Here is a 27,262-nt window from a genome sequence, read left to right as displayed (position 1 = left end):
CCATCGGAACCAGTGGAAATTTGAAGACCAAAATTGGTCTGAATGGACTGTGGAAAGATCCTTGGCGGAGAGCCCTGAATCAAGAGCCCTTGCCTGCTCTTGTTCTGTGGGATGTTGTTATGAGCCTGCTCCAAGGCCCAGGTATTTCATTCTTTCTTCTACCCAGCCAATGTGGCATTTAGAAACAAATACTCCCACTTCTCAGAAATGTTTAATGCCATCGGAGCTGCAGGAGACAGATAAGTAGCAGAATTTTAAACTGAAACAAAAATGACCTCCACAATGTCTTTCGCACAGCAAAACTTTTTTTCCAGCCAAATATTTTAGTATTTGCCATGCTCATGTTTAAATGCACGACTTCATTCCACAGATATGTGGTAGGATCATATGAACTGAACTGTGCTGTAACCCTGGAGTCTGAATTTCCTTGCACATTGGTTTAATACTATTTTGTTAAGTGAAGTTTCTTCTTCTTTGAAGGAACTCTTAGGAATATTGCAGCATTGTTTGTTGAAGGTGCCAGTATAAAATATTGAGTGCTACTAATGCAGTCAAGATCGAACCATAATTTTTCATGTGTTCACCAGATAAATATATATGATTAGATATTTATATTTCATTTATACAAAAGTCCTTGTAATATAATGTACCCATGCTACAGAGAAGGAAAATTAAATGCCTAAATAATAAGAACATTTGTTAGTTTTATATTTATATACATACTTATATATGAAAGTAAATAAAATAGGTATTTTATAAGGATTTATATGTAATAGGGTTTAAAACATTGAAAGTTATTGGTTTCAAACTGTAGTAACTACATAAATGGGCCATTTAATTGCTTTTGTTAGAAATTCACCTTACTTCTTTAGATTTATCTATCCAATTAAACGTGTTGAAAATCTCAGACAGTGAAATTATTACGTGGATTGTAAAATGCTTTATTTTAGAGCCATTGCTGGTGAAGCAACTTGAAACATGCATTATCTTAATCTGGTTTCTATTCAATATACTATAGCTAACAAACATGGCTTTTTTTATCCTTGTTTTTCATAGTGCTGTCATTGTGCAAGTAAATGCATAAGAGGGAAAGATTATAGGTACTTACTATTCTACAGATCTTGTTCACAATAGTATGTCTTTTTTTTTTTTTGAGACTGTATAGTATATCAAAAGCTAAGGAAATTGTTTTAATATCAGAATCAAACATTTCAACTGTTAGTGTTTCTGCTCTTGGTTACTGTAGGAGAGATGTTTGTGCTCTTAAAGTAGTGTGCCAATACTGATGGTTAGATCATATATGATATTATGAACTCTAATAATGCCACCTGGATGAAACATTTTGAAGGACGAAATCAGATAAATTCAGATTAAAAAGGAAGATGCAGACTTTTTACAATAAAGAAAGTGAATCTCTGAAGTAATTTATTTTGGGATATACATATTGAAAAGGAAGAACAAACATTTCTATAAGAGGTGCTCTGTCTGTACTCTGCTAGGGTGTCCACATCTATGATTCATCAGCAGGATCAGGGCTGCAAAGTCTATACAAAGGTCAGACCAGGACAGACTAGGTCATCCACAAAATCCCATTATATTTTTTGTTATCTTCTGAAACACTGAAAATATCATTCATTCAGTTCAAAGTAAGTATTCCTGTATGTGAACTAGAGAAACTTCAAGGCAAATCTAGAGGACCTCATCTGGGGACTGAAAACAGTTGACAGTAAATAAAAGAAAAATGGTCCTTGCTCTTCTGTTCCCCTTTTTGTCCTCTCTTCTCTCTGTCCCCTTCAGAATGAAAAATCAGGATGTGCCAGGGGCAAGCTGGGTATCTCTGGAGGCCATTACTGGCTTTCCAACGCTTTCAGATGCTTCATTGCCCCATTGGTTCAGCCAGTGAAGTTAACAGGATTACCTCTCTCCTTATTGCACAGCACTATTTCGATATCCTACCTGATAAAGCATTTTCTCTTTGTCCATTTTCTTGCTGGCTGGCGGTGCTGCTTGAAACCTCATGCTTTGCCTTTATCTGGGATTTTCCAAAGCTACACTTACCCCTATTCCGCTTACCCCGTGTTGAGTAAGCTGAGTATAGACTCTTATTTTTTGGGGGAACCATTTCCTTTTGAGGGTGTGCAGGTCTGCAAAACTTTTCATCCCTGGCATGGCAAGTCTCTTTGTGGTTCTTTTCGTCCATAGGAAGGAGGAGGGACGGCTTTCCAGTGGTGTCCTCTCACTTCTTGCTACACTATGTTGGGTAGAAGACATCTCTGTAGGATGCAGAAATAGACTTTCCTTTTCTTAAGGAAGACAAAAAAGTACCCACAATTCACATTAGAGGTTTCTAAATAGGAGGTGTAATTGAGCTTTAAAGTTTCTAAGTGTATATCCATATGAGGAGCAGTTGAGGGAACTGGGGTTGTTTAGTCTGGGGAAGAGGAGGCTCGGGGGAGACCTTATTGCTCTCTACAACTACCTGAAAGGAAGGTGTGGGGAGCTGGGGATCAGCTTCTTCTCGCAGATAACTAGCGATAGGACTAGAGGGAATGGCCTCAAGTTCTACCAGGAGAGGTTTAGGTTGTAAATCAGGAGAAATTTCTTCTCAGAAAGATTAGTCAGGCATTGGAACGAGTTGCCCAGGGAGGTGGTGGAGTCATCGTCCCTGGGGGTGTTCAAGGAAAGGTTGGACGTGGTGCTTAGGGACATGGGTTAGTGGGTGACATTGGTGGTAGGGGGATGGTTGGACCAGATGATCTTGGAGGTGTTTTCCAAACTTAATAATTTTCTATTTGCTAAAAGCAACGAATCAAAGATAGTTTAGGGTTTGATATTTTTTCCTCATTAATTTCTCATGAATTTATTTATGGTTTGATGTTGCCAAATAGATGCAAACAATGTATTTAACAAGAAGACAAAATCATTTATAAATAGGGTTAGTTTTGTGATGGAATGATACTGAAATAAAACCCAAACCTGTTTTTTGCCAGACTTGTGCTGGTAGGCCTCTAAGCCATTTCCCCATGCAAAGTCAACCTGTTTGTAATTAAATTTGAACCTCTATTAAATTTTATTTTCTACTATTTGCTTACTGTCGTTTTTCCTAAAAAATGCACCTTTTATTTTCCTCTGCAAAGGAAAGCGAGACTTGTCAACAAACACGAGATCATGGATATTAGTCTAAGCATAAATTTTCTATTAGATTCAATTTACTGCTAGTGCAATAAAACTGTCATCAGATTGAATGAGATTTTATACTGCATCAGCCGTAACACAGTGACATTAAGTCGGAAGTATATAATTTTTCCATTGTTCTCTTACTCATGAGTTATGAAAATTATAAAGTAATGCACAGTATCATGCTAATGCTTGCATTTTTTCCAGCAGATAAGTAGTGATTTCGTCAGGGTAGTTTGGGGCATCTAATTAGTTTCTGATTACAAGGCTGTTTTGTAGGATGAAAAATAGCTCAATTTACTGCAGTAAGGATCTGAAAGCTTTTCAAGAATATTTGCATGAAAAAATGTAGGGGAAAAGCCCAAACATTAGCTCCCCAATTTTTGAACTGGAGCCCTCTGTTTTTCATTTCTCATGGTCTGTTCTGTTACATTAGACATGCGTTGAATGATGTGATTGACATCTTCCACAATTACTGTTCGCATATAATTAGATGCAATGCTGACAAGGACTCTGTTGTTTGCTATAGCTTCACAAAAAGGCCTTATCCTTTTTTCTTTTTTTTCCCCTTTTCTGGCATGGGTCCATTAGAACCATTGCACTATGTTCTGCTGGTGACTAGGATCAAAAATAACTTCTAGACATTAAAATGTTACTCATGTGTCGTCAGCTCCACCTCTTGGATTAAATTGTTTTTTATTTACAGATGCAGTAGTTCATAGGGGAATCCTCTCTGAAAGTGTAAAAACTACTGAGGCTGTGCCCTAGTAAAAGTGCATGTATCGATTGCCCTGTCCTGGAAGTTTAACATTTGGTGCTTGATTACCAGTTAAGTTTAATTATGAATTATTTTACTGATTGGAGAATAAGTTGGGTCACATTGTCCTCTAGTGGTTCACATAGATAACTGCCCTGCTGACAGACTTCTTTTGCCTTGTGTTTTTATATCCTCTCCTGCTGTTCTCATACAAGTCCAAGTCACTTCAGAAGAGGGCTGATATAATGACCAAATAAAAATTGACACCTTAATGACACTGTGTCAGTACAGCTAGATGTCTTCTATAACTGTATATTGTCTGCTTGAGAAAAAAGTATTTAAAATATTTCAAAATAGCCATAGACACTCATGAGAAGGTAATGTATTTAGCCACGGCATTTGATGGAAATAAATATATCCTATTTCCTGACAGTAACAAAGTATAACCTCAGCATGAGATATTTGTATAGATTGAAGAATAGCTTACCTGCACAAAACACACAGGGATTCCATATGAATGAAAGCAGAATGGGAGTCTGGCATCTCCTGTGGCTATTCACTTGTAAACTGTGATAACAGCAGGCTTTTGCCCTGTAATGTTGAAGCACTCACTGCCTTTCGTACAAAGCAGTGAAAGCAACCAAGCACTTCTCATCTGGGCATCTGCCAGCGTAATGCAGACATTTACAAACAGAAGGAGATCTCGTAGCAGGGAGAATAATCACATAAACATTAAGGTTGGAAAAGATCTCCAAGATCATGTGGTCCAACCATCCCCCTACCACCATTATTACCCACTAATCCATGTTTGTTTTTTCCATGACAAAATGCACTTTCCATTAGAGAATATTTCATCATCTTTTCAAAGTAACACGATGAGATTTTGTCCCCTGTGACAGAGCAGTACTGCAGGCAGAGCTGGGGCAGGCAGGCATGGAAGGGATGCTCTGACCAGCAACTCTTCCCTTCTATCCTGTTTCTTGTTCGACCAAGTACTGTGAGTAATGAAAAATGGAGGTTGCTCTATAGAGAGAGCTTGTGTGTGTGTAAAAGGAGAAGTGCTATAAATAGTTTGGTTTATACTTCCAAGATGATGTAGGAGAGGAAAGTGTTACAAGTTACCACAAAGAAAAGTGGTTTCTGTCTTAAAGAAATAGTGATGCACTCCAATGAAATGATAACTGATGTTTTCTGTTGCTGTTTGCAATAACAGGAAAGGCAAAGGAGCACCTTGGTCCTACAGAGTACTTTCGGAGGTTTTTTGGAAGTGTTGTACCTTGGACTCTTTCAGGGAAGTAATATGTCAGGGTTTAGTAACAATTCTTGACTTGGATTCTCCATCCCTGGCTGCCTTTTTTCTTCCTCAGTTTTGAAGAGGCCTTCCTTTTGACCGCTGAAATTGATGGCAAACACCAGGGAACTGCAGAATAGCTTGATTATACCTGACGTGGCAGAGCTGTGCATTCAGTGTTGCCCACTACCAGCCTCAGTCTTGCCCAGATCCTCACACCTAAAAGCATAAATAAACACTGCTGCTGCAGGTGTGCCGACAGAAACGTGTATGAAAACAGCTCTGTGGTATAAAAAGCCTTCACCTTGTGAAATAAGCTGTGGTGCCATTTTTACAGTTCACTCATGAGTTTACTAGAAAGTGAAGGATGCAAGAGTTACTTTTATTTCATGCTCTGTCACTCTTTTGCCACTGGGGATCTTTTAAACCAAAGGTGTGCTTCCAGTTAAGAAATCATGTTGATTATTTCTTCTTACACAGCTGTCAGAGTGGGGATGATGATTTTTTTATTTTTCTTTAACAAAAAGGCTTCATTTTAAAAAGTCACCTTAATAACTCTTGCATCAACATTTTTTTTCATGCTTTGCAGTGTTATTTCCCAGGATTTTATTACCATTTATTTAACCTAGATGCTAAGCAAAACTCTGCTTATCACCAATTCAGACCACATGGATTTATCTTTAAGTATTAGAGGGTCAGCTGTAGAGGTGGATATGTTCAGAGCTCACCGACTACATTTTCTGCTGTAATGATTTCTTAAACATTGCACGTTTTCAGGTTGATATAAGGCCACATATATTGCCCTCCCTCCTCACAGAAACCTTTTAGAGAAACCTGTTACTGCTTCCCCCACGTGCTCTTTATTGCACCCCAGCAGAGAGGAGGCCCTGCCCCATCATTAGAGACCCAGCAGTGCTTCCCTCCAGGAGCCCTGTGGCAGTGCTCAGTTACTGCTGGAAGCAAGACAATGCTGTGACCGTTTATGCCTGTTTCTGTTGATCAGGAAAATCCAGGCTGCTTGTCACAGCAGAGGGGCAGGTTGCTTCTACTGGCTATGTCAGTCACTGTTCTCCTCCAGCTGTGTTAACTCCACCTTCCCACAGTGCATTCTTATCAGGGTTATGTCAGCAGATTCAGGGGGGCTTTCCGGAACATCCTGACCCTTGATGTAAAAAACACTCAGGCCTGGAATCTCTTGGAAGTGATTTTTCGTGCAGCCGATCCCTCGTGACCTCTCATAAGGCTGTTCAGGAACTGCATTTGCTAATGGGAAAATGAAAGTGGTGACCTTATGTGTTCCCAGGCCCTGCGGGTAAAATCCTGCCCCACACACCAAGGCTTGTGTCAGTTTTGGGGCAGTGCTTTCTAGCAGGCTGCACGGCGAGTCCTCCACCTGCCCATGCTGCTCTTTAGTGCCTGCAGATAGGAGCGAGCGAGTAACAGATGTCTCTGCAGAATAGATGCTGTAATTCATTGCTTTACTGTATGAATGTAGGGAGCATCTTTTGGTGGAAAACGGGTGGTAATTTTATTTAGATCTAACTGTATCATTGAGCAATAAAACTAATGAGATGATAAAGCCCTGCCAGGCTTCCCATTTCAATAAACATCTAATCTTGAAATTGTTTTAATCAAGCTTCCTTATCAGATGTTCTCATTACTGTGCTGCCAATACACACCTGAAAGTACCATTTTGCCTCAGTTCAAAGGGTGATGCTGTTTTGATTTGGACTCTAAAATCCTTTTTATTTCAGGATTAATTTTTTTTTGTGTGTGGCCTTTTCCAAAGGCAGTGTGTATCATTAAAGGGGCTGTGCACAAATGGTAACGTGCTTGCTTTTTCTCTCACCAGAATAATGAAATGGTAGAACTGCAGAGGATACGAATGAAAGACGAAATTCGAGAGTACAAATTTCGAGAGGCGAGGCTCCTGCAGGACTACACTGAACTTGAAGAAGAAAATATCACTTTGCAGAAGCTGGTGTCCACTCTGAAACAGAACCAAGTAAGCATTGGGAGACTCTAGGTGCTGTGCTGGAATATGATGGCATTTTCTCAGGTTTCCATGACGTGATCCAGCAGAACACTTTGATAGAAGTTTCTTTGTGTGTGTGTGTATTGGTATTTTTTTTAGTTGGATTTTTGCTGGACGTTTATTCCACAACAGTGTTATTGGCCATTTTTTACATATGGGGCGGCCCTTACCTCAGTTTTGGGAAAATCCTGAGGGACTATTTCTGCACAGAACTTTTTAATAGCGGGATAATTATTACCATATCCATGATTGCATCTTTTCCCTTTCTGTGTTTCCTCCCCTCCCTCCCTGCACACTGACCTCCATGCCAAGCAGCAGGAGCAGGTCAGCCCTCCGTTTCCTCTTACTTTGTTTCCTGTGTTCCTTTTCCACGTCTGAAGTGGAGAAAAGAGGAAATAATCTTTTACCCATTCTCCTGTACCACTGCTGCTCTCTGCTCAGAAGAGCTAACCTGCACATTTGGCAAGCTCCAAAAATAGGCAAAGGGATGTCAGATGCTCCTAGTTTATTTTATATTTTCCCCATGGCAGTGACATGCAGCTGGCAGCAAGGCAGCATGCTGTAATTCTCACTGCAGTACAGAATGTGCCCCCAGGAGCTGCCGTAAATCACAGCCCCATTACATCCAGATGCAAACAGAGGTTGGGTCTGTCCTCTCGCCTTTACAAAAGCACAGCTTCCTTTGACGCTGGATATAAATACTGCAGAGGAAGTCATTAGGCACACAGTTTTCTTTTGAACTGAATGAAAAAGATTTGTTCTCATGTCAGAAAACTGAGCTTGCCACGATAAATATGTAAGTATCCAAGCTGGATGATGAAACAGTTTCTTTTAGACACTTCCCAGACCAGCATAACATGGTGCTCTGGAACAGCATTTCCCCAACTTCCAGCAGATTGCAGCAATATTTCTCTGCAGACTCTGTTTTATGTCCTAGCCTACTGAATGGTTAGTTTAGGGCTTTTATCAAATAGCCAAGACTGGCAGTTTCTGACAGCAGTCCATCAGCAAGGTCGCCTTATTCCAGCAGGAATATGCAGCACTATTTCATCTGTCTTTGCTATTCTACCCCACTAGCACAAATGCAATTGAAGCATGTAGAACAATGGAGCAGTGCTGCAGAGAATGCACAATTAATGCAAGTGGGTGTCATTCCCTTATTTCACACTCTGAATTTCTAGCAGATCATCTTTATGTCAGAGTTATTTAACAAGCCAGCAAATTCTGCCTTTGAGGAATATATTTTTTACACACCAACCTCATAGGAGGCATCTTCACAGGAGAAGTAAATATAAATACCCCTTTATGGACCATCCTAGTTTCCCCCAGAAGAAAATCTGTTTACCAGTGTTTGTATTTGTCATAGTATTTCATTCTTAATGGAATCAAATGCTGGCACTCTGGGGAGAAAAAAAGCATTGCCACATTTTGAATGACATAAAAAATCAGTCGTTTCATATCACATACCCACGCACTCGTGATTCCAAAACCAATTTCAATCTACAAGATAAAATATCAAGAGCGTTTTATATTTTACTACTTTAACTTACAAAACCATATGTTACAAGTATATTGTAAGCAAGAATCCATGATACAGTTAACTGCATAGATTATGTAGAACTCTGATTTTCATATGGATTTAAAATGGAAGAAAGTCTATGATTTTTGGTGTTGTTTTTTTTCATTCCTCTCCAAGTCTTTAAATTGTAAACATAGCTACTCGATTAGATTTAATAATTTTTTTTAAATGGATGTCTTTCTACAATCAGAGAATATACCAGGTACCTAAATGCAAATTTCAAAATATGATAGATTTTTCTTTTCTGTTTAAAATCTCTCAGTATGACTTGGGAACTTTCTTTGTTGTTCCATATTTTTTCATTCTCTGGGTTTGAAGATTAGTGCTTTGATTTTTAAGCTTGCCTTTCCAAAAGCTTATGAGTACAAGACTTTTGACAGGTTGATTAACATTCTACTCCAAAAGGAGTGGTTAATGTTTCTGTATTCACCAGAATCTTATAGTTTGTTTAAAAATATACATATGTATACATATCAAATAAAAAATATTTTAGACAATGGCTTAAAATTGCACATAGTAATGCATATTCATTTGAATTAGAAATGTCTCAAACTAAAAGTTTTGGTTTTTTTTGTAGAAGCATGAAAGTTCAGTGTTTCTTTTCCTTTGCTAAACCACCAAATTATTTCACCCAATACAGGGAATTTTTGGCATTTAGAAATGAAAAGGTGGGTGACTAACATGCCTAGAATTAAACTAAAAATCAAAGTATGATCATTTTTACTAGGAGACATTTTTACCAGTCTTCCTTTTCATTTCTGTGGGATTTTCTAGCAGTGAAAAGGAAGATGAAGAGGGCCAGCAAGGGAAGATATGCCTCACTGGGGAACTGCACTCACTGGGGATCTGCACTGTCTATACATTGCTGAGCAACTGGTTTCAGGCTAGAATGGGTTTCCCTAGGCTTTGCTTCTTTTTAGGTGCAATAGAGAGTACTGCAGTTATCTCCTTATTGTGGGAGATGTTGGAGTTGCCTTTAAAGAAGAGAGATGATTTCCTCAGCCCACAATGCACATAAATAAACTGATAAAATCCTGCAATGTGTGTGGGGCTGTCAAAGGCAAAGGACCCGTGAGTCCCTCCAAGGCTGGTGCAGCAGCGCAGGGTCAGTGGTGGAAGTGTTTCAGGCAAAAACAGGTTGCCACATGCTCCAAAATGGCATCCCTACACAAAGTTCAAGGACTGTGTGGCTGAATGAGCTATAGTTTAAGCATCTCAGAGTTTAAAGTGATTGTGTGAATAGCTCAGTGTCCAATTTTTAAAATTAAATGCTTTTTGAAAAAGGCAGAAGATCATGTAACACGGAAAAGAGTTGAGGCTCTCCTGCAGTTTCTGCACCTTCCATCGGTATTTTTGAACACTACTAAGACACCAAGGTACTTTAGAGTATCCATGCCTGAGTGACTTTACATCTGGTAAGAATTCAGATATGAAATAATCTTCAGAATATTTGTAATTAATAAATCAGACTATATTAACCTGAGATTTATATGTACCATGATATACCGCTAATGGTAATTCTTAATAAATCTATGGTTACCAGCACACCTGCTACTAACCAGTTTCTTTCCATGAAATACATCGTTTATTGTCATAAGTTATTTGGGAAAAGGTGTAATATTTCCTGTTTCTCACCTGCTGTAAAAAGTGTGCAGTGGAATATTCAACAAAGAAAGCTCCACGTTCATTTTCTGTGCAGACATTTCTTTGCAGCTGCAGGCAATGCCTGGTATTTAACATTATATTTTCTGTAGTACCTATTTCAGTAGGGCTGATAAATGGCAGGTTTTCATGACTCAAGTTTTAGTATTATGAATGTTCTTTGTCTTGTCTAATTCAGGTTGAATATGAAGGCTTAAAGCATGAGATTAAACGATTTGAGGAGGAGACAGTGTTGCTTAACAGTCAGCTAGAAGATGCCATCCGGCTGAAGGAGATTGCAGAGCATCAGCTGGAGGAAGCCTTGGAAACTTTAAAAAATGAAAGGGAGCAAAAGAACAATCTGAGAAAGGAACTCTCCCAGTATATCAACCTCAATGATAGTATGTATAATAACCATATTAATATATCAGTAGATGGATTAAAGTTTGCAGAGGATGCGAGCGAGCCCAACAATGATGACAAAATGAATGGACATATCCATGGGCCTCTTGTGAAACTCAATGGTGACTACCGAACTCCCACAGGTAGGAAAGGAGAATCTCTGCACCCCGTCTCCGACCTCTTCAGTGAGCTCAACATATCAGAAATACAGAAACTGAAGCAGCAACTTATGCAGGTAAGAGTTTAATTTAATGTCCTAAAACTTCTGGGCACACATCATATGGAACCTGGTGCTAGTTTTTGCATTGACCTCAACTTCCCCCAATGTTCTTCTTGACCACGTATTTCTACTTTGGTGTTTCTCCATATTCAGATTTTGACAGAAATAACCTTAGAGGACAGAATAGTTGTTTGTGCAAAGTCAGCATCATCTGAGCTGATGTTTACTGGAAAGAGTAGAAAGGGACTTAGTTACTGTAGTTGCATGTGGCTAGACTCTCTTTTCCTGGTCAAATAATGGGAAATATCCCTGAGGTTTCAAGTAGAATAAAGTCCTCTTCAGTATGACCAAAATTATCCAGGAAAAAAAAAAAAGTGAAATACAGATAGATTTGATTTTGATCCTTGCAAGTCAGAGGGTTTTTTTGCCATTAAACTTAGCATGCAATCAGGAGAGAACAAAAGGAGAGAAGCATTCCTCTAAATACCTGTGCACTCACAGAGCATCTGAGGTGTCATGCCTTGTCCATGTGGGGAGTCCCAGCAGATGCGTAGGTGAGTGCATGTTGATCATTTATTTTCGATTTATCCAGGCTCAGCCCAGGCATAACCAGAATAGGAGCTTGGGGTGTGATACAAATTAAATATCAAGCTGATAGCCCAGAGCTGACATTATCTTAGAAAGGGGTACAGTGCAACACAGTGAAGGGGTCCCTCTGTCCAAGCTGTTGAGCATCTGCTCTGCCAAAAGAGCTTGAAAGGTTTTGGCACCTTCAAAGAAACATCCAGCATTTTCTAGCTGTGGGCTGACAAAGAGGGTCTCTCCCAAAGTAAGATCTGCTTACAATGTGATTTGAAGGTAAAGTCGAGCAAACCCAATTTTCAGCTCTTGCTGGAGAACAACAAATCTCTATGAGTTTGTCCTGTATTTGCTGAAGTGTTAATTGTTTTATTTACTTAATCACCAAACTCACCGTGGGAAGTTTTCATCTGAGCTACAAAAGGAATATGTTAATGGCATCTAGTGCAGTTAACTTTGATGCAGAATATACATATTTTAACCAGAAAAGCTTGAAATTTGCAATTTTATTTCTGTGAAAAATTCTGGTAGAGACTATTCCAGTATTAAAATAGAACAGCATGTATATTTTGCTTCTACATACATATTAAATGCAAGTTGTGATTTTATTCAGAAATACAATGTTAAGAAAAAATACCCAACTTCAGAAAAAACATGCTTTGATATGTTCATATTTTAATATACAGTTTAACTGTTTTCAAGCATAATTTACAATGAAGTGTAATAGAAATATGAAGTGAAAGCTGTTTGGAAATTAAAAAACAGGGTTGTTTGGCTAAGTCTTTTCTTGATTTTATTCAATATTGAACTTGTTGAATCAGGAAACTTCTACTTGAAAGATATTGCAAGATATTGCATTTTTATCATCTCTGATTTTAACATTACTTCTTTTACACTTCTTAAACAAGGAGTCAGACTTCTGACAGTCACTAGCCACTAGCTGTCCATCCTAGGACTCTAGAAGGACCCTAGAAGATAAATCTAACCATTTTTTTGGTCACAGTGGCTTCTTTGGGCCTCAGCAGCTCATGGAAGCCTCCATTGTTGTTTAGTATTCTAGTGATGTTAAAAGGTTTGAAAAAGGGAGACTATACCTAGCTGAAAACCTGATTTCTTTAGATACTGGGAAGGCTTACTACCAACTGCTGATGTGTACTCTTTTTAAAGCAATCATCTTCTCTGTTTCATTGTATCAGCTCACCTTGGGTCACACGAATTAACTGTGAAAAATTCCATCAAAAGTTTTTCCTCATGGTAAGAGGGAGATTTAATTGGGTTCAAGCTGACAAAAGGTAATTCTTCAGCAAAACTGGATTTTTTCTCCTCAGCAGTGTCTTTGCCATGTGGTGTTCATACAGTCATATCTCAATATTTGGTACATGCTCCTCTTCTTTACTCAGAAGAGGTTTCTACTACGACAGAGCTGCTGAAGGAACTGACCTTCTCTTTAGGAAGCATTTTCATGTCTATAGGACAGTGGGCTTCTTTTTCGAGAGAATCAAACTTTGGATTTGCCATTTTGTGCATGTGTGTGGCTAGTTTTTTTAGTCTTCAATCTCAAAAAGAAGTCTGCACCAAAAAAGTTAGCATGACAGATAAAAGATCCTTTTTCAACTTTGGGATGCTAATGCTCTGTGATCTGTGCTGGTCCCTAGAAGCGGTTCAACTGCAAGTGACCACTTCCCATGTTTTAAATCCACTAGGTAACAAATGTTTTGATGAGAATTCTCAATTCCATTTGCTCAAGGCTTTCTGTTCTGCTTTCACGTTTCTTGTCCAGTGGGAAGAATTATCCATCCCAGTTTTAAAGCCTAGGACTCCTCTCTTCCTGCTGCTTTCCCTATTCCCAAGGCCAACATTATAAAAGTTAGATTAAGCTTTCTTTTAAAAAAGAAAGTGTCAATCAGCCCAGATTCTGACACTCCTCCAACTGCCTGTTACTCTCTGACAAAAATGATGTGTGTGAGGAGTTCTTCTTTTCATTTATTCCAGTCTCACCAGGAATTGTTCACTGATATTCTCATGTTATGTTTAAAAAAAAAAAAAAAAGAAAAAGGAATGAAATAGCAATGCTGTAATTGGCTTCCATAAGTGCAAACTATAAAATAAATTGGGGAGGAAAACTTCTCAAACTGAAATCTTTGAAAGGAAGGAAGGATACCCTTAAAAATGGGTACAAACACTATTGAATTGCTTTTATTTTCATTTTAAGATAATGACAAGGATCCTTTCACAGCTACTAATTTCATCACAAAAACAAAACAAAAACAAACAAACAAAAACAGATGGAAGAAGAGCAGCCTATTCCCAAATGTTTGTTCTGTGTGGAATAAAAGACTGTTGTCTAGAACAATAAATATAACTACTATCCTTAGAAACAGCAGAGCTGTTAATATTCAGAAGGTGCACTGTGGACTCAGTTGGAGCTTCATTTTTTATCCTTGGAAGTATGAGCACGTATTTATCTTCAAACAGAAGTGGATTAATGTCACCCATAATTACTGGACTAGAATGAGTGAAATTCAGTAGATCCATGTATTTCATTTTACCTACTGTACAAGATGGTGTATGGGCTTTAAATTTGAATGTTTTCTCTAGAAATAATGCTTTCTATTTGAGAGAAGTATTTGTTTCCAGACCCCATTTATGTTCAGCAGAAAAATGATCGTAAAGATCCCTATTAGCTCTGTTGCAGTTTTTCTTCATTATAGAATATGACAGCTGAGGTCAATAATCTGGTAGGATTCTGTCTGATAAATTTAAGCAGACACTGAAACACAGTACTTCTTTAGCACCAAGGTTTTTTTTTTTTTTATGTAAGGAAAAACTCTTTGGCTGTTAATTTTTACACTGGTGGAATCTGTTAATTGCCTGCTTCCATGTGAACATACCCACACATGTGGGCACACATACTTTAAAAAGCCAACTGTCTTTGGTGTGTGCATCATTATCCACGCTTCTCACCATAAGGTGAGATGGTCCTTTAAATTACCAGAAGCTCACATGTATCTCACCTTACCAGGCTGAAGGAATAAATACCTCCATTAGCTGGTGAGGATAATGTAATTAACACTTCAGCCTGCTGTGCCAGGTGGTAGCAACTAGAGTTCAGCTGAGAGCTGCCAGGGAGAGCAGACCTCAGGCAGGCTACCCAGCGGAAAATTCATAGGGAAGATAATGAAAATGCTTTTGCTGGTAGCTCTGTGTTGGTCCCCAGGATAGGCCTGGCAGGGAAATCTGCACAGAGCCATCGCCGTTTAAGAAGGTGGCTTGGTAGGAGGGAGGATTGTGCTGTTTTGTGTTTTCTCTCAGTAAACCAGATGCTCAACAAGAGTGGGATGACACCGGTGGTGAGCTGCACGACAGGCTAAAGGCAGACTGGGATGGCAATTGGGGAACAGTTGTACCAGTGTACTTGTTGCATTCAGCTGTCCTCTTCTGCATTACAGCACAGGCTATGTAGTGCCTAAATGGAGCTTCCTATATTTAAGGAGACAGATGCTTCTTGGGTCATAAAATAATGATGATTTTTTTTTTTTTCATGAGTCATCAGTCACCTGCACACAAGAAAACTAGGTCGACTATTTAGATGTTTTTAACATGGCTTCTATTTTTAATCTTACGGTCTTTGCTGGCAATCGACTGCAAGTTGTAATTGAGGCAATGTTTTGAAAGCCTTTCTGTTAAGCCAGGGGATCATCATATGCCTTAGTAACCTTACTATTTCTGAGCAGCAGCTACTGCTCAGAAGCCCCATTATGAGATAACAGGAGTCTGAACCACTGCTTCAAACATTTTGTGAGACAACATTAATAAGCTCAAAGTCTCTAAAAGGCTTTTCTTTTCCATCAGTGGGTTTCATTGTGGCTGCTTTGACTCTTCCAAACACTACCTGGGGGGATGCTGATAGGGAAGGCAGTGCTTTTTTGAAGGGTCTTTCAGAACTGACAGCTTTGAATTCTCTGAATTAGTAATTCAGCCACACACAGTGGGAGTGTGGAACATGATGTCTTTGCACGTGTAAATACTGGGCTGAGATACTGCAGCAGAGGGAGAGTAAGAGCAGTCAGCCTGATAGGCTCCAGATCCTGCTGCAAAGGCCATGAGAGCGAGAATCATGCCGTGTCCCTGTGCCTTCCTCTGCTTCCCAATTCACAGCTCAGAACAGGATGAAGGCAAAGAAGAAAAAAGTTGGAACATTACACTAAAATTTGAAATGAGAATCATTCAGGGGTGTTATGAGCAGTGAATATCTGAGCAGATAGATTTTTCTTGTTCACTTGCTTTAAGATGCTGTGCTTAAAAACTTCAAGAAGAGTCCTCTAGGACCTCTTCCACTTCTCAACATCCACATTTCTCTGTGGCTATTCAGAAAGGATCTTAATAGGTCAGAACCAGTGGTTTGTTTTGTACTGCAAATTCCACTTTTTCTGCATTATTCTTAAAAGGATGGATTTTGCTTTCCTTGAAGTGCTGGGGATGGGGCTTCCTAGGAGCTGCATGTGCTCAGGCTCCTGATCTGTGTTGTATTCACAGATGGTGGGTTATTTGATCTAATCTGTGGAAATGTACACAGCCATTTGTTTACTGTAGTTGCATTCAGTAATCAAGCCCTTCTTTGTGAAAATTTGCAACAGTCCAAAGATATAAATAAAAATTGTGGAGGATGGTAAAGCTATTCACAGGAAATGTGAATTTAAACTCCACTGGGAAATATGTATGTATCAGTGTAACATGTTGTAGTTGACAGTGATGCAGTTATGCCTATAAAATTCAGGGAACATATGTCTTGATAAATCCAGTATCATCACACTAGCTAACTATGCACTTAGTGCTTGGGCACTAATTCTTCAGTGGGCAATGTGTGAGATACTGCATATGGCAGCAGAAGTTGGGACTTCATAATCCTCTACAAGTTGCACATATCTCTTTGACTTAATTTCATGGTTTAGGGGTATATGGGTAGAATCTTTTGGAAGCCCTCAGGTTGCATATGCAGAGTGGGGGAGTGGAAGTGGTGAACATGATTGGCAGAGTTAGGTGTTCAACAGAAAAGCACGGGTAGGATCAGATGCCAGGTGTCTAACTTTGACTCTGTTGCAGGTGGAGAGAGAGAAGGCCATTCTCCTGGCCAACCTACAAGAGTCTCAGACGCAGCTGGAGCACACGAAGGGAGCCCTGACCGAGCAACATGAGCGAGTCCACAGGCTCACGGAACACGTCAATGCCATGAGGGGGCTGCAAAGCAACAAGGAGCTAAAAGCAGAGCATGACTGTGAGAAGGGCCGAGATCCTGGCGAGGAAGCACATGACTATGAAGTGGACATCAATGGCTTGGAGATTCTAGAATGTAAATACAAAGTAGCTGTTACAGAGGTGATAGACCTTAAAGCAGAAATCAAAGCCTTAAAGGAGAAATACAATAAATATGTGGAAAACTACACTGAAGAGAAGGCCAAGTATGAGAGCAGAATCCAGACATATGATGAACAGGTGACAACCCTGGAGAAATCGACCAAGGAGAGCCAGGAAAAAATGGTCCACATGGAAAAGGAATTACAAAGGATGACAAGCATAGCGAATGAAAACCACAATACCCTCAACACGGCCCAGGATGAGCTGGTGACGTTTAGTGAGGAACTGGCTCAGCTCTACCATCATGTCTGCCTGTGCAACAACGAGACACCAAACAGGGTTATGTTGGACTATTACAGGCAAAGCAGAGTCACCCGCAGCGGCAGCCTGAAAGGACCAGATGACCCTCGAGGTCTCCTTTCCCCGCGACTTGCCAGAAGGGGAATGGCATCACCCGTAGAAGCCAGGACCCCAACCGAGCAGGTGACAAAAGAGGCTGTGGAGCCTGGCAAGGAGCAGAGCCCAACTAAAACACCTACAATTTCCCCCGTCATCACAGCCCCTCCTTCCTCCCCTGTCTCCGATACCAGTGACATTCGCAAAGAGCCGATGAACATCTACAACCTCAATGCCATAATAAGGGACCAAATCAAGCACTTGCAGAAGGCTGTAGATCGGTCGTTGCAGCTGTCACGCCAGCGTGCTGCAGCTCGGGAGCTGGCGCCCATGATTGACAAAGACAAGGAGGCCTTAATGGAAGAGATACTGAAGCTGAAATCCCTCCTGAGTACCAAGCGGGAGCAGATAGCAACCCTGAGAGCAGTCCTGAAAGCCAACAAGCAGGTAAGGTGCCAAAAAGAGAGTCGGCCGGGAGTGCCTGTTATTTATACAGGTCACTTGCAAGCTTATCCATTAGTATTTCAGGGGGAGAGATTTTACTGAGCCTCTCAGTCACAGTGAGGACAGGCCTTTCTTCCCTCCCACCCCATTTCCTCTCTAAGCTCTCCAGCTCTGCTTTTTCCAGCCCCCACCATTCAACAAGGGCTCAGGCAGCAGAGAGAGTGAGGGAAAAGCAGAGGGGCAGGGAGGGATCCACTACAGTCAAGCACCACAGCAACTTTAAGGAAATTAATTTAAAAAACAGAAAGCTAAAGCACACCTCTTGAAGAGAACGGCAGGTGTAAGAGTGCAAACAGTCACCTTGGACTATATAGAGCAGGGCATTTTTGTGATAAAACACCAGGTGAAATGCTGAGTTATTTTATTTGCAGGTCGTTGGATTTTTTTTTTTAATTATTATTTTTTTATTCTTATAACTTTTCCTGCTATTGCAACATTTTTTATCCTTTAGATTATAATTTTTTTTTGGTTTGTTTTTAAGAAAAGGGACAACATCACTATATGATAAAGCAACCTGAAACAGTAACTGCATTTTTTTTGAGACAGATTCATTATAAAGTTATATTTTACAGGAATTAAAAATTTCAAATGAGTATTTTGAAAAAGTAAACAGCTTAAAAATCATAGAATCATACAGCATCCTGAGTTGGAAGGGGCCCACAAGGATCACTGAGTCTAACTCCTGGCTCCACACAGGACCCCCCAAAAACCAAACCATGTGTCTGAGAGCATTGTCCAAATGCTTCTTGAACTCTGGCAGCTCGGTGCTGTGACCACTGCCCTGGGGAGCCTGCCCCAGTGCCCGACCACCCCCTCGGTACAGAGTCTTTCCCTAACACCCAGCCTGACCCTCCCCTGTCCCAGCTCCATGCCGTTCCCTCGGGTCCTGTCGCTGTCCCCAGAGAGCAGAGCTCAGCGCCTGCCCCTCCGCTCCCCTCCTGAGGGAGCTGCAGGCCGCCATGAGGCCTCCCCTCAACCTGCTCTGCTCTGGGCTGAACAAACCAACTGACCTTAGCCACTCCTCATATGTCTTGCCCTCCAGACCCCTCACCATCTTTGTAACCCTCCTTTGGACACTAATAGTTTTATGAATTTCTTATATTTTGATGCCCCAGACTATAAACTGTACTCAGAGTGAGGCCTCGAAAGCTCCAGAGTGGAGTGGGACAATCCTTTCCTTAACCAGCCATCAGTGCCTGATGCACCCCAGGGTGTTCTTGGCCCTCCTGGCTGCCATGGCACACTGCTGACTCATATTCAATGCCATCAACCACACGCCCCAGATCCCTTTTTTGCAGGAGTGCTCTCCAGCCTCTCATCCCCCAGTCTGTACATATACCCAGGGTTGCCTCTTCCCAGGTGCAGACGCTGGCAGTTGCTCTTGTTAAACTTCGTATTGTTGGTGATTGCCCAGCTCTCTAGTTTGTCCAGATCTCTCTGCAAGGCCTCTCTACCCTTGATGTAGTCAACAGCTCCTCCCAATTTAGTATCATCTGGAAACTTACTCATTACACCTTCTAGTCCTACATCCAACTCATTTATGAAAACATTACAGAGAACTGGCCCCCAAATGGAGCCCTGTGGGACCCCACTAGTGACCGGCCACCAGTCTGATGTAACCCCATTTACTTACAACTCTTCGAGCCTGATCCATCAGCCAATTGTTCACCTATCACATTATGTTTTTATCTAGCTGTATGCTGGACATTTTGTCCAGAAGGATACTGTGAGAAACAGTATCAAAAGCTTTACTGGAATCCAAAAAGATTACATCAACTGGCTTCCCTTGGTCAACTAGATGGGTGACCTTGTCATAAAAGGAAATTAAGTTCATTAAGCAGGACCTTACCCTCATGAACCCGCCTTGGCTGTAGCCAGTGACCACATTGTCCTTCATGTGTTTTTCAATAACTACCAGAATAATTTTCTCCATAATTTTGCCAGGCAGTGAAGTGAAACTGACAGGCCTGTAATTATCAGGGTCTTACCATCAACTCATCAAACCTACTTTATTTTTGATGTTATACCAATGTAAATAGGCTGAGAATTGCAGCATTCTATATTAAATACCAAAAGAGTACCGCATAATGGTGTGTTTTTCAAGAATACTCACAATATTTTTGCATGGTATATATTCCCAAGCCCCTTGTATCTGATAGATTCTGGGTCTGCAAATAATTTTAAGAAGTTAAATTTGAACATGCAAACAGTTTATTTATTTCAAACAGTCTTCTTATGCACAGAATTAAGTGAATGCAAGACACTGCAGGGACAGAGTCTCTGTCCAGATTGCCCAGGACTTTTCTCATCTTAAAGATGTGTAGTAATAACCACATGGGGGCATAAATCCTGGTTAATAGCTTGGGATCCTATTCTCTGATGACAGTGGTAGGATTTCACTGTTAAAATTCTCAGAAGTTGATTAATCTGAAGTTAAAGTTTGAAATTTAATTGATGATTGGATCTGCAACTGTATTTCTAGGTACTGGGGATTTTTAAATTGCATCTGTATTTCAGTATACATTGAGTCATTTATACCATGCCCCCCTAAATATTAATTGGAGTAATTAAGTACCATCCTTAGCTAAGTAATAATAGCTCTGAGCAATTACATGAGGATTTTCCATGTAATTAAGATGTAATTGAAGTACATCTTTAGATACCAAAACAGATTTTTTTTACAGTAGCATAGACCTATCATTTATTTTAAACTAGCTCAGTCTTTCTAAAGTTTTTTTTTTTTTTTAATTACTGTCAGAAGTAACACATCATCCTGAAGTGTGCGCACTGAAACGGGAAAGATAGATTCGCTGAGTAAGAAGATGCTATTAGCTAAACTTTTCTTTGTTGGGTAACAGCATAAATGTTGGTAGCTATTCAACTGGGCATCAATTCTTGTAATGCAAACCAAATAGCAGTATCCTCAAACTTTTAAGTTAAAAGGCATAATAATATAAAAGGGGTGAAGAAATTTAAAGTTAGAGAGATGGGGGTTGAGTTAATTGTGGTGTAGCAGTACTGCCAGCCTCTGGCAATGAGTGTATCCCAAGAACAAAAAGCAACCAAAAGCACATCTCATGTTCAGAAAACACAAGTCAAGATTCATCCCCTTGAGTTCTTCCTCTCCAAAATAATAAGTTTCTAAGCAGCAAAAGGTTGGGGATATTTTCCTCTGTGGGTTCAATTTAGACAAGCCTACAGAGGACATCTGATTTAGGTTTTTTCATTTTCTCTAAAACCACAAAAGTTTGTATTGCAATTTATTAAAAACACCCCTTGAGCCCTAATGAAGCTGATGTTGACATGCAGTGATGTCTTTTCATCTTGTACATCGTGCTGTGAGATACTTAAGGTGATTGTTATTTATTTATTTTTTTGAATAATTTTGGGAGGCAAAATTAGCACAATCGAATGCACTGGAAAAAAATGACAAGAACTGGTCTTTCTAGAGCATCCCAACATTCAGATCCTGGGGGCAGATCAGCAGCCGGGCCCTGGGTATTTGGGGCTGTATTTCAGTAATGGAGTTACACCCTTTATTGGAGAAGCACTGGTGCTATCTAGTGACCATCAGAAGTATTGCAACATTCTGTTAAAAATGTACAGCTTTCCTGGCCATACATTTCATTGCAGTGTGCTAACTAACATCCTCTGTTACCCAGGTACAGGGACAGACGGCTCACTGGAAGAAAAAAAAAAAAAAAAAAAAGAACAAACTTGAACTGTGTTCACTTCTCCTAACAGGAAATTGCCTGACTACAGGAAATTACCCGACTGCAGGAAAGAACTGAAGGAATCTGTTTCTTGCTCCTTTTGTTGCAGTGGGCTGGGCACTCTGGCAGTGCAGTTACAGCTTTTAAATCTCTAACAACATGCAATAAATTTCTGTTTGAACCTGATAAGCTGTTGCCTAGCTTTCTGCATTTGACAATATCTGATGCTAAAGTCTTTCTTTTTATTCTAGCTGTGTTTTCTTTAGTAATATTTTCGCATCAGCATTTTAGCATTAGGCTGGGCCAGAAATAGAAGACACCAAACATTGTAAGATGGAAAAGAGGACGTAATTTGCTCTAAGAAGCCACAAAGCTAAGACCAGGGAAATTGATTATTAAACAAATCAATGGCTCAAGATAGCAAGTCACAACATAAATCTTGCTAGCTTGCTTGCTTACTTCAGCTTGATTTATGTATCTGTTTATTTGTAGCTGTAATTACTGTGTCAGCACCAGTTTCGTAGAGCAAAACCAAGTAACATTAGGATTAACAGGGAGCATAAATTGTGAAGTAATATCAAATTAATGATATAATAGCTTTTAGGACCAGTTCAGTAATGGTTTTGATTTTGGTTTCTAATAACATACAGAGAGCAAACCTGCCTGTGAGGGGAATTTAATATCCTGAAATTGTGACTGAAATATGATCAGTCATTCTTGTAGGTAAATAATTGAATGGGAAGGAGCTGTATGAGTAAGGAAGACTTTCACATCCATATTATTGGCAATAACTATGGTGTCTGCAGCTTCCATAACTGAGATTAAAAGTCCTTCAGATAACTGGGCTGGGTAACACCACATGTGCAGCACCTGATCTATAAACAAAAGCTCAGTTGTTATATAGACACAGTGCAGTGGAATTTGTACACTGAAGCTGGGTGGAAAGATTCATTATCACGTGTGGTTTCTGCACTAAAATGGCAAGCTGCTGATCTCCTTTTTTGTACATACCACAGCAGGACTTAATATTCTTTCAGCAACATTTTGTTTTTACTTGGTTTGCTTCTTCTACTCTTAATATAAAGTAAATGAGATATAAAGTCTTCCTGGAATATGAAATCTATATAGAGAAAATGAGGTGTGTTCATGGATTTCAGGAGGGAAACCTTTAGGAAGCTGGATTTGAGCATGGATCTCTTCTGTAAGGATAAGGAGAGGCATGAAAAGGTCTTTATTAGTTCTGGCAGCACCTTGGGTATGTGTTCACCTCAACTCCTGAAGGCCCAAACTCTGCAACTGTGTTCTGGGGGAACAGGTGTGATGAGCTCGGTGTGCCCTAGCTCTCTTCCTTACTAGTGTTTCACACTGGCAGGAGTCCACTTGTTGGAGCTCTCTGCTCCCTCCCTAGATTATCCTAGATTATCCCCAGAGCTGGTTCCAGGCACAGCCATACACGTGGTTCAGTGGGCACAATTTTGGAGATTGGCTATGAGGAAGAACAAACAAATAATTTAGGCTATAGCTTCTGCTGGAGGAAGAACAGCATGAAGCTGTGTCTTCAGTCTGCCTTATCCCTGGGTATGGTACTCACAGCACAGCCTAGCAGTGCAGCAGAGGTGACCAGACACCTGGATACTCTGCAAGAGAGGGTCCAACCACCCCTGGTACCCTCAGCCATGCTCCTCATCATGCATCCTGGCTCCAGGGTGCTTCAGGCTCATTTTCTGCCTGTTCAGCTCCCCGGACCAGCTCGTGGTAAGCACAGAAGAAAACCATCCGGTGTGCAAAGGTTAGGGATGGAGAAAGGCTGGGTAATTATTCTTTCAGGGGCAGCTAGCCAATATAGATTGATTTAGCTACATTGTAAAATGGCATCCTCAGAGCCAAGGAGTCTGACAGCACTCGGCCTCAGTCAGCATCCAGGTCCCAAACTGATGAGCTCTGGGTAACATGAGCATCCACACAGACCAGTACATGCTGGCTCTTACAAGGACTGATTGAGCAAGCTGAGCATCACATTAAAGCAATGCCCTTCTGCTCCACTGGCTGTGGTTGCCTGTCTGCACATTTCTAGCAGGAGCATCTCCTGATTTGTCCCCCCTACTTTGTCTTGCCTATTAAAAACACATTTTGCTCAGTTTTGCTTTGCTGATACTGCACTTGTGCTCATGATTCTTCACTTAGGAGAATTTCAGAAGGGAGACCCTGGGCGGCCTGCAAAGGAGCGTGTTGAAAAGCTTGTTAGGCATATATAAAGAACCTATTAAGATGGTTAACAATGAGAAAGTACTGTTGAAGTCTTTGTTGATTTATGATAAAATGCATATTTCGTTATATTCTACGTATCTTCAGTTTTTATTATAAAACAAATTAAGGCATTGGTGATGGAAAAACACACTTCCTCATGGTTCTACTGTACATGGAAAATAAATTTCAGCTGTGGCTACATAAAAGCTACTGGGTAGAAAATTGTTGATTGTCTATGGGAAAAGTAGAAGCAATTAATTAGTGTTATCCTTTCCCGCTTCAGAATACCAAGATTACATTTTTCTAAATTCTTCAGAAAAAAAGGCAATGATAAAGTGTTGCCTCGTCTTGAGCTGTAATACTTAATGCTTTCCAGCACGCTTCTCTGGTAGTGCAGAAATGGCCAGAGCAAACAGGTCAGTTGAACTGCAGGCACTGAAACTTTGTTTTGCTAGATCAGCACAACCAGCCAGAACATGAATATTGAGTTTCTGCATAGGAGGTGATCCTCATGAATTTCTGCGGAATTACATCCCTTTTGGTTTCTGTTGAGACAGAGAATTTTGGTTATGAAGAATAACTGGAGGGGCAAGAGGAAAGGGCATTGATTGCTGTTAACTATTTAGCTCTAGTCCTTGTACACAGTTCCGCTGTGTGTAAACTACTGGGCTTACAGGGAATATGTATGCTTCCAATACTGAAACAATTAATTTATTTTTTATAAGTCTAGCATTAAGTGGCACAGCACATTTCTTTAACTCATTTTTATTCCTAAACAAAGGAAAAATCTTGAATAGGTGAATTCTGTATTTGAACTGCCATAGTTAAGAGACAGTGGGCTGGACTTCTCTTGCAGAACAAAGACATCTGAATTCCTGCTTCGGGCCAAAGCAGAACCCAGTTTAAGCAATAGAGCCTAGCTCTGCTCTCATAAATCACTTCTGCCTCATTAGTGACCTGAAAATTCTTAAATTAATCTAATTTAATCATACCTGTTAAGAAGGAATTTGTCCACTGACTCACTATGTTCTAGATTCAAAAATGTATCTTTGTTAAACATAATTAATCTTTCTTCTCCATGTTAATTTATGTGTTAATTTTTGCTCGTGGCTGGAAACATAGAAAGCTGATGATTTCTGTTTTTTCCTGCTAAGGCGTAGGATGGTGTCTACCATCCTACGTTATACCAAAGCATATGTCATCAAGGCTGCTAAAAACCCTAAGTGGCTTTTGTTTTGTTTTGTTTTACAATGTGTTGCTGGTGATTTCAAGTTTGACAAAAAAAAAAATATATATTTAAAATTTCAGGTAGTTATTAGCAATTTTTTAAAATTTCTCAATGTAAACCAGTGTGAAAGTAGAGAAAAATTTATTGCTGGAGATATAATTGGAAAAAAAAAAAGGAAAATTTATTTTAGTGTGGCCATTTGTAACTGCTATTTCCCCAGGCACAAATGAATAGAGTTGTGTTTTAGTAGGAGATGTTAATAATGTCCTTTTCTTAAGAGGCAAGGTTAGTGACAAATCTAGCAAGATTCAGAAAACTGAGTTTAAAATCAGTTTCCAAGTTTGGTCATTAGCATTCCCTTGCTGTCATCTTTGAAATGTTTTTCCACAATTCCTTGCCCTGCTGATGGCTCAAGAAACCACAAGATCAACAGGGGAACTTGGTTGCTGATATGAAATGCTACAACTTATTCTGCACTAAATGAAGTGAAAAAATAATAGCCCCCCACTCTAGGTAAATGCAAAAGGAAACATTTTTTCTTCAGGTATTTAAATGGCAATAATTTAAAATGTCTCATAGCAGCAGTAGGTGTAAAGCCTCTATAACAGTATGTATTTTGAATAAATTAAAAATGATACTAAATTTCATAACTACAACAAAAGATTCTACTCTTGCAAAAATAAGACAAATGTAATTACTAAAATGTAATTATATTGTCAGGAAATTAAAGACATCTAGTGGAGGAAATGGACAAAATAAAAGAAAGAAGGAAGCAGAGAAATAAAGAAATAGGTGGCTACAAAGCCTTGCTTTCCTTTTAAGTGAAAATTGTAATTTACGCTTTCTTTGTTCTTTTTTGTAGTAATTAAAGCTGACAGAATAATGTGGTTTTGCACAACAGTAGGTACTGCCAGTGCTCAGATGTGAAAACCAGCTGTCACATCCTAGCAATCACCTCATGCAAGGAAAGCCATGGCAGAAAGCATGAGGAAAACCAAGTCGGTTCAGCCCGCAGCTACCAAGGCTGAGTCTAATGTGCCGTGTGTCCCGTTTGCAATCTGGTCAGAGATGCACCTTGTGGCTCAAGGTTGTGGTAGGAACTCCTTAAGCTGTAGTAACTTGCTCATTTGCCTGAGCCCTCAACATGCAGCTGCACCATTTTGCACAGACATTTAAGGTGCTGAGTTGTAGCCAGTGCATTATAATTGGCTTTGTCCTTTGAACTGCTTTCTCCTTTTCCTGGCTTTATGAAGTACAACTTAAAAGATGACATTAAAGGGCACGGTGCAGGTCTAACCTTCTTTTGCTGTGTGAATGGAGAAGGAAATATAAAGTAAAATCAAACATGGCATCTGAGCTGTTATCAGATATCTCTGTCATAAGCAAATATCCTTGTCTGTGTTTTCAGACAGCTGAAGTGGCATTAGCCAATTTGAAGAATAAGTACGAAAATGAAAAAGCAATGGTGACTGAAACCATGACCAAGCTACGAAATGAACTTAAGGCTTTGAAGGAAGATGCAGCAACCTTCTCATCCTTGAGAGCAATGTTTGCAACCAGGTAAGGGAAATGATTTCACTGTCTGACTCAACACTGTAAAAGTAAATAAGTGTGCTAAGCAAGAACAGACATACCTGTGTATGTTGGGTACTTAGGAGGAGAGACAGAAATTATTTTGTGCAAGGCCAGGGGTTTGCTGGATGAAGGTGAACGAGTCGTACAGTGTGTGCTTGCAAAACTTGCAAGCTTTCAAGTGCTACTGGGATGCATGTCTTGGAAAATAATGCTGGAGAATAGCAATGTCAATACAACCTTGAGTAAAGTGTTGTAAATGCCAATATCAACCGTCAGTCTATTTGCATTTATAGGGCTTTTTTAAGTGAAAATCAAATAGGAGATTTATGTGGCTGATATTCACATTCAGAAGTACACAGTGATTCTGTCACATAAAGCTGTCGTATTGTTAATGAAGATCTTCAGAATCTTATGGTTTCATTATCGTGAGATTTAGTACTTACCACTGGAAAAATCTATTTCATCAACCAGCCTGTGCCGTAATCCAGCACTAATAATTGTGAGGTCACTGCAATTTCACATTCCAACATGAATTTTTACTTTCTCCAGCTGTAATATCAAAT

General features: G+C 39.8%; 1 protein-coding gene across 7 annotated transcripts in view; it reads left to right on the top strand.

Annotated features, from left to right (window-relative positions):
* BICD1 (BICD cargo adaptor 1) overlaps nucleotides 1-27,262 on the top strand; it is a 177,432-nt gene that overhangs the window by 116,528 nt on the left and 33,642 nt on the right. For 4 of the 7 annotated variants that reach the window (XM_040561644.1, XM_040561611.1, XM_040561652.1 and 1 more), the window contains exons 3-6: nucleotides 7,078-7,230; nucleotides 10,680-11,117; nucleotides 16,785-17,879; nucleotides 26,533-26,684. In XM_040561644.1, coding sequence (XP_040417578.1) covers nucleotides 7,078-7,230; nucleotides 10,680-11,117; nucleotides 16,785-17,879; nucleotides 26,533-26,684 — 1,838 coding nt within the window. Of the gene's footprint in view, nucleotides 1-7,077; nucleotides 7,231-10,646; nucleotides 11,118-16,784; nucleotides 17,880-26,532; nucleotides 26,685-27,262 lie in introns of all 7 variants that reach the window. The other 3 variants (XM_040561633.1, XM_040561622.1, XM_040561604.1) reach the window with 1 other exon arrangement.

The sequence above is a fragment of the Cygnus olor genome, chromosome 1 (genome assembly GCF_009769625.2).
Source record: "Cygnus olor isolate bCygOlo1 chromosome 1, bCygOlo1.pri.v2, whole genome shotgun sequence".
NCBI classification, from domain to species: domain Eukaryota; kingdom Metazoa; phylum Chordata; class Aves; order Anseriformes; family Anatidae; genus Cygnus; species Cygnus olor.
Note: the sequence above shows the minus strand (reverse complement) of the source record. Positions and strands in the feature narration are given on the sequence as shown.